The 8,865-nt window shown below is 31.5% G+C and overlaps 1 protein-coding gene across 1 annotated transcript; it reads right to left on the bottom strand.

Annotated features, from left to right (window-relative positions):
- Positions 1-4,767: 4,767 nt before the first annotated feature.
- On the bottom strand, positions 4,768-7,262 carry LOC143916974 (kelch-like protein diablo). The gene is made up of 9 exons (XM_077438322.1): positions 7,242-7,262; positions 7,017-7,156; positions 6,800-6,939; positions 6,542-6,723; positions 6,258-6,455; positions 6,014-6,187; positions 5,762-5,917; positions 5,509-5,690; positions 4,768-4,879 (listed from the first exon to the last, which is right to left on the bottom strand). Exons 2-9 carry the CDS (start codon positions 7,127-7,129, stop codon positions 4,870-4,872), a joined length of 1,155 nt encoding a protein of 384 aa, XP_077294448.1. The 5' UTR covers positions 7,130-7,156; positions 7,242-7,262; the 3' UTR covers positions 4,768-4,869.
- Between the last annotated feature and the right edge of the window lie 1,603 nt (positions 7,263-8,865).

Here is an 8,865-nt window from a genome sequence, read left to right as displayed (position 1 = left end):
TGCTTTTTTTTCAATAGAAATCATTTCGCATTTAAATTGCATCGCATGCAATTTTTTACTGTCTATTTAATCCCCGCATTAAAAGAAAGTTGAGGTGGAAGTAATATATGTAAATGCTCTAAATTTATGTATATATTATACATAGAAGTGCAAAACCTAATATGTTGGTCATATACTTTGAGGTAAAAGTATTGATTGGAGTTGATTAGTTCGTTCACTCCAGTAGGATTCTAACTTAATTTCACGCACGTTAGAATGGAGCACGTAATTCGCTATAGGGAAACTTTACGTTATATCTACGTTCGTGCCTTTCACGTAAACGGGCACGTTGTTATATCGAAACTACATAGATAAGCACTTATGTACATACAACAGACAACTGTAATTCTACATTTTCGTCGAAAACTTGCAAAAACTACAGTTAACTTATCGGCTTTTTGCTACTCTACGTTTGCTTCGATTCTTTCGCGGTATAAAGGCCATAATATGTACACAGTATACATAATATATGTCATATCGCTTCTTTAGAGTACAAAGAGTAATAATTTTGTAAGTTAATATTTAATATCTAATATCAAATATGTGATTTTTGGCATCGCGTTTTAGATACATTGGAAAATTCTAAGTGGAGGCCTTCGATCTGGAATTGATAACTAACCAGCAGCGATAGACGTATTCGTAATCATCGAAAAAATTGAATAAATTTTTCGATTCCAGCCAGGATTTGAACCCATAGCATCTACTGGTAAACAATGGCTTAATTTGCTTCGAACAATTTTATATGTTGGCGGACAAGTTATTCGTCACTGAAAAACGACTATAACTGATAAATTTCTAGAGGCATGTTTCCCGATTCATCTGCAGACTTATCTTATTAAGTTGGGCACTGAATGATCCGCATCAAACACGGTGTACATGAATGAAATATTCAATTTTTGGAATGAGACACGTTTTCCTGAAATTGAGGTCGATTACGACTTGAATTTATTATTAAAATTCGATCATTTCCGTCGATAAGGTCTGAAATGGCCACTCGGGAAGTGGCACAAATGTATTCAGGACCCTCACCTGGACTCTGGTGGTCCTCCACAATCGCCGAAGATAAACTAGAAGGATAAGAGAGAGGGCGAGAACGAGAGCAGTTAGTGAAATGACGTAATTAAATTAGGCAAACGGCCCGGCAGTTTTTTGGATAATCGCCGTGTAAATTTCGCAGAACGACTCTCTAAAAAGGAAATAGGCATCCCTAGGTCCTGCAGAATGGGATAGGTGTTTAGGTACACGTCGATGACCCAATTTGACAGAGTCAACGAGTAGAATTTCTACCTCGTTCGTGTAATCGTAGACAGTTATTACACGCCCCGATTGCAATCTCGACAAAACGAAAATATGCCGGAGAAAAATAAATATTGTTTGCATAATGAAATCAATTGAACTATTCGAATTCTAAATGTACATAGCATCGTTAGACTGTTTGTAATCTACTATATAATTTCGAAAGAGACTTTGTATGTACATATGTAACTATCATCGATTCGTAGAATCCGTGACGTTAAATTTAATAAAAAATCAAATGAATTTAAATAACATAAAACTATTCAAATAAATTTAATAAAATGTTTACTATTAGATTAGCCATGTTTAAGCGGTTTATATTACTAATACTGAACATATCCGGGTAAAACCACTGGGTATTTTATTCAACCTTTGGTCAACATTTAGAAGTAGGATGAGTGACTAAAAGTTTAACCAGAACAATCAGTATCAAACTGTTAGTTTCAATGACGACTAGTCAGAACTCTTATTGAATAGTCAGTTTTGTTTGACACGCTTAAATCAAACGATTAATATCAAAATGAATCGTGCCAAATTCGTTAGTTTGCATTAGGTCGAGATTCTCGCTTCATCGATGCATTTTTTTGATTTTTAAATGCTTTTTATTATTACTAAATTATGTTCACAATACATCTTATATCTATTTTAATAGCTACTGATCCAGTGATCATTTCCTATTTTACAATATTAATTTAATTTAGTTAGTAAGTACATGTTAATGTACAGCATAATAGGAAAAATAGCTCAAAAACCAATTTACAATTCTTTACATCTAATACATAATATTAATTAAAGACTCTCTAAAGTCGACGATCTAAAGCAGATTTTGTTTAGGTAATCTGTGAATTCATCGATGCTTAAACTTATCGAATTCCATATACATAAATACTGACATTTGTATTACTTGATACTGATTTAAAAAAAATACGTAGTTTAATATTGTTTTAAATTGTTAATTTTTATAAGTATTTGTTTTTTTATTTATTTATTATTGTTATTATTTTTTTTAAATATACCAGGAATGCCTAAAAGGTAACACCAATGCGCCTTCCTGGCCAGAAATATTGTAGATTTGATACAAGTATGTTTTATTAGTATTATACAAAGTAAATATATATGTATCAATTAACACCCACAGAGACATCTATGTTCAAATTTGTAAATTTGTAGAATTTTTAAAAAATTCAGCGAAATTCAGTTTGCCAATTTGTTGGAATCGTTTCAATGAAAATCAAACTTTGATAGGAAACAATCGAACTCAAGTCACAAATCCAAGGTCTAGCCAGCAGAAAGTAGTATTTGAACCCGTGGCCACTTTTCAAAGAATTATATGCTAAACACCAGTCTATTCTGCTGGCTATATACTTAATATATTAACTTTTGGTAATGTATTACATTACATAAATAATAGGCCAGTATCAAAGCTATTAAATGAGATCAAAATTTTCATTGAACGGGTGGAATTTGTATTAAATGGTCAGTTTATTAACTTAATCTAACTAAGTCTAACCCAAATTAACTAAAGGCACATTCAACATTGAGCGCAAATGATATTTATTCTGACCAAAATCAGTTGCATAATTGTACACAATATGTAAAAATACTGACCATTTCAAATTTAAATTAACCTTTTTTACCAACTATTTTGTTTATTAAATAATAAATATAAATTAAAGTCTTATTTGGAAAGCGAATACAATAGTTGAGATAAAGAATAAGATTGCTTTAATGATTTGCTTTAAAAATAGTTTATCAATGTATGATTGTCCATAAATGAGTTTATGTATTTACAGAAATGAACTTTTCAATCATCAGATAAATTAAATCAGCTGATAACTAAAATTAATTGTATGTGAAGTATGTATGTTAGCTTATTGTAAAAAACTAAATGTATGTAAGCTTATTGTAAATCATATTAACAATTAGATACAACATAACTTCTTATTGAATACTTATCTCGCAGATAAAACTCCGTGAAGAGATATACTTTTAGCCGTGAAATGTCAGATTTGACATATTTGGCCAAAAATCAATATATATCGTGTATTACATTACATGAAGCTAGACGCCAAATTTGAAATTTATATATACATATGAGAGTTAAAACTATAAATATTGAAATATTAGAGATAACGAGAACCTATAGAGCAAATTTTATAAAATATAGAGTGAATTATAGGCGTTTAAATAATTAAAATCTGAAATGAGCATATCAAGGCGAAAAGGTTGAAGATAGATTATGGTAGCCTTACGTACCGTCATAGACGTCACCGTATCCGAGATTCTGGATATTTAATACGCATTGTATACGATATTTTATCTCCAACGTAATGGCAGACGATACATTAACGTATATTGATGACCAAAATGAGCAATATGGTAAAGTATGAAAACGATCGGATAAGAGATAAAAATGACCACTAACACGAAAGCCATGTGAAACGTAAAGGAGGTAAGTAATTATTTGTTTTATTGGTTTTAGCTTAGACATTTTCATTGACTCGGTGTTTCTTGTCGTACTATATCCAGAAGAGATACATCATTTATCCTTATGTATATTTTTATCTTAAAAAAGTATGAATTTAATATCGGGTATTAACTTTCACCGCTTTTCAAAGACGAGGTGTTGCTATTTCCACCTACATATTTGTGTACGTCCTGGTCAGATGTATGTATATGCACGTTGAATTGAGTTATTATTAATAATGTTATAATATGGTTCGCATTCCCAATTTTGCTACCTGTTATTTCAGCACCTTCCACGCTAATTAAAGTGGGTAACTGAGCCATATTTAACCCGCAAACTTCCGGACTGAACGTGTCTATATTTCGCCCGGGAAACCCGCACGTATATAATAGACATAATACAGGCCCATCATATTATTATAGGTACGAACTCGTACAGGTGAACTTTATCGGATTAAATTTTACATATTCGTCGAGGTACATCTGAAATAGACTATGTATGTTTAAATTTGCCTCAATTGAATCATCCATTTTCTCTATACCTCTCTCTCTTTAATGGATTCCATCGCTTCTTATCAGAAAAGTTCGTAGGTTTTCTGCCAACGTATTTAATTTGTAATTTATGATATTCTTAGTATTGAAAAGGATGTTTTAATTGTATACAATTTAATTGTAAAGTACTGCACCATTTGTCTTTGGCTACTCTGATATAAATCAACTCATATGTCATGTACCTACATACATATGTATATACAGTAATATAAAACATGTTTTAAGAAGTTCTTACATATTAATTTATTCGAACATTTGAATACATGGCAAATACATATGTACACTAAAAATTCAAATATTAGAAACAGTATAATACATTTAAAGAATAATGGTTATTTGTATTACTTTTACTTTAAAGTATGTTATAAGAATAAAACTAAAGTCGATCAAATATTCGAATCATATGGAATAACATGAGCAGCTGAATCACATCTGCCTTGGCTGAGACTATTTAAAACATTCCATTTATTCTTTGTCTCGTCGTATTCCAAAACATCACTTAGTAGAGTCTTTCCATCATATCCACCTGAAAATCAAAACAATTAGTGCGCTTATACATTAAAGAGCAATAATTTCAAATTTATTTTTATGAAAAACGCACCCATGCAGAGTAACTTATTTTGGAAACAACACGCACTGATTCTGGACCGAGGATTTGGTAGTTTGGTAAAATCTGTCCAAAGATTTGCTTCAACATCGTAATACTCGACACTGTCTGTATAAGATTCCACTTGTTCGCCACCAACGACGAAAATTTTCTTATTGAATACGACGCTCCAAAAAATTCAAATCAAAATTAGTTTATTTTATTTTGAAGAGTTTTATATTGTTTGCCATAGTTGTGAAATAAAATTAATAGGTATTCACCGAATGACAATGTCTTGCCTCATTCATCTGAGTGCCGTAAGTCCAATAATTGGATTCCACTGAATATATTTGTAATTTATTACTAGATTTGGTTTTATTATTTTCATTTATACGCCCGCCTGTGACGTAAATTTTGCCGTCGATTACAGAAGCACTGTGACAATCAACCGCCACCAACAATTGTTTGATGATCTCCCAATTCCTAGTCGTGCTCTTCCACCTATCCGAAATCAATAAATGTAAACTTCTCTTTCAATCGATCTAATGAAGTGAATGTAATTTAATCACTTTTCCACTGAAGATAAGATATTTCCTGTATTTTCTTTGGTATTTGTAATTTGAAAACCACCAATGGCGTAGACATCACTGGACAAATCACGACGAAGTGTCACCGTTGCGAAGTGCTGACGAGCTTGATTCAACGGCTTCAATGTATGCTTCTGGCCATTTTTCAAATCAATATATTCCACCTGAAAAGAAAGAAATTTGCTATATTCCAATTACTTTTTAACACATACTTTACAACACTAGGAAAAGTTACTGAAGTCTCTGTTTGATTTGAAGAATTCCGCCCGCCAATAATAATGATCCAATTTTCCACGAATGCTGATCCTAACATACATTTATTTATTCCGTAGTTCTTTGATAAAGTCCAACTTTTTTTCAACCCGTCGTATATATCGATAGTATTTGCCAACTAAAAACACATTATGCAATAATATAACAAGTATATTTCTTATTTGATTGGATATACCTATAAATACAATCGAAATATTTGTGATATAAAACTTACATCTAAATTAGAGCCCCCAATCAGTACTATTTTTTCTTCTTTTTTTCTACGGGGAGTGTCTCTTTGAATTAAAGATTTATTATTTGATGAAATTTTATCTAGAATTTCTTGCCTAAGAGTGGTCACACACGCTGCACACGAATTACAAAACTTCATCACTTCCTTGACAAGATACTGAAAATATAACAAATTATTAAATTATTATTATTTTTTAATTATATTCAATGAACCTCAAATAGTGTACCTCCATCGATAGTAAGGATAACCTCACGGAACTCATTAGCTGTGCTAATTCATTTTTACGGTTTGCATCATCATAATTTACCCATAATTTCACACTATTGAATACTTCTTCCTCGGAGGGCATGATCAAATAATCCGATTTCAAGATTTCGATCACAGTGGAAGCTGAAAGATTAAGAAAATCTTGTGTTTTGTGCAACTAAAACAAAAGCGGAATTAAAATATTAAAGTGATCATTATTTTTTTATACCTATACATATGTATGTATGTATAATCAACACTCACCGTCTCAAAATTTTCCACAGTCATATCCATTGCCTCTTTCTTCAATTCAGAATTATCGGTTAGTCTCAAAATTTCCAGACAATTGGAGAGATTGACTGTTCTATATTGCGGCGAAATTTTAACATCGAGTAAGTTAGCTAGCTCTATAAATTTTTTGTAATGATGGTCGTCTATACCTAGAACTATTTTTAAATTATTATATCTATTAACAGAACACGCGTTTGTAATGAACTATTTTTGATATTTTTGAACTTGTACTTATTTCTCCAGTATAACAATATTTCAGTATTGCATCGATAACGTCGAATTCAAAAGGAGAAAAGGTTGCACTTAGTTTATATTGGTTTTTCACGAAAAATTCACTGCATGCCGATAACACGACCATGTGCACATAGTAACTGCAATTATGAAAAACGATTATTAAAACTGACAAACAATTCTGATTTTAAATATTTTTAGATTATAGTAAAGTTACCTCCGGTTTCGCACAAAAAAAATGGCATCACAGAACTTCTGTTGTTTCATGGCTTCATATAAGTATTCCGTTCGATTTGCAGCAAAATCAGACTTAGGCTTCACTGCGGACATCTTGTTTATGATTTGTGTTTTTTTTTCCTGGATTTTGTTTTAAATTATATATCATCATCATAATTACGGTATACTATGGTATAAGTGCTAAGTGTGATAAAGTCAGACTTACCAATCGTACAGAAGTGTAGAGAATGATGTCTAGCACAATCATTCTTCGGTTTTATCACGATAGATAAGGATTTTCTTAACACGTGAAGCCCGGGGCGCATATGTGCGGGTTTTGATTTGTTGACGAGGCGCGGGGCGCACAAATGTGCGCGTTTCATTTATATAGCTTGGAGACGGAATTGCGCACATATGCACGCTTTAATACTTCAATTTCTGATAATAGATGTTAATACAAGGGTTTGAAAAATATTATTTTGAAAAAAAAATTATATATCTCGAATTTCTTAACGTATTTGTTGCTAGACTAAAACGTATATTCAGTATTTACTGAACAAAAGAAGATTTAAACTAGGTATATTTATTTATCTATATACATAGATACGTAGTAACAATATGTAGATGAAGTTTTGTGATCATACGAAAATTGGAGCTCGAGATTTTGACTGATTCGAACTCAGAATCGATCACTGATCATGTTTTCATGATCTAGAAAAAAAAATTGTGTGCGTGTTTGTTACTGTGTATCAGTGTATTTGGGGATTTTTTGAACACCGTTCGTTAGATCGAACTGAAACTTAACGTATCGGTTACTAAAATTCTTATCGATAGTATGTAAATTTGTTTCAAATTTGACTGGAAATGGTACCTCCCCTTATAGGTGTACTCTTTTAATTTTTTATATATGCCATACTGCCATAACAGATCACCTTAAATGGACACAATGGCTAATTTTGTACATACATATATTAGTATGCACAATTTTGGGCTAGTCAAACTTGCAAGAGAGGGAGTGATGCGTTTAAATTAGTTTATGTAGGTAAGTTTACAAACTCTAACAGGAGATTGAGATTTTGGAAGAATGAAATTTGAATGTAAAGACTATATAAATTTACACTTTTGAAGTCATTTAAGGGTTAGCAACAATCTTCCTCGCACGTACATATGTGCTTTTATACCACAGATAAACATGTTTTCATAATATTATGTACGTACATCGAAAAACCACATAAAAAATAGCTATCTATCAGATATTGAAATATATGTACGTCTTCTCACAGACTATAGACATTTTAAAATGAAAAATAAGGTTATCAAAGATTGAATTTTCCATGCATATTTTGCACTCAATGGGATGACTTCCGTATTAATTGAAATTTAAAGTTAGTAATCAATGAGATAATATTTGCTTGATTAAATAATAACCGCAAACAATGTATTTCTTCGTGATCATTTCAATGACAAAGAAAAACCGCATACAAAAACACCACTGATAATGTGTTAAAAATAGAAGCAGAATTATGTGCAAACGTACTATATGTATGTATTTACATATGTACATATAAAATATAATACTTAATTCAATTCTTTTTTGTCATATTTTCGGCGACTACGCTTCTATTTATGCTTATTAAAGTCTGTCTTATTAATCTTAGAAACCTGATTTATTTACACACCATCGCTCCAACTGTAGAAGTAGTCATAAAAATTCCGAAAAAAGCAATTTATCAATCAAAAGTCGATTTCGCAGGAGGACGGAATATTCGCATACCTTTTTGCCCCATCAATAAGCTTAAAACGCGACCAATTTTCGACGCTTCTTCCAGAAATCTGATACTCAAAAGATA

Source organism: Arctopsyche grandis, chromosome 9 (genome assembly GCF_051622035.1).
Source record: "Arctopsyche grandis isolate Sample6627 chromosome 9, ASM5162203v2, whole genome shotgun sequence".
Classification (NCBI taxonomy): domain Eukaryota; kingdom Metazoa; phylum Arthropoda; class Insecta; order Trichoptera; family Hydropsychidae; genus Arctopsyche; species Arctopsyche grandis.
Note: the sequence above shows the minus strand (reverse complement) of the source record. Positions and strands in the feature narration are given on the sequence as shown.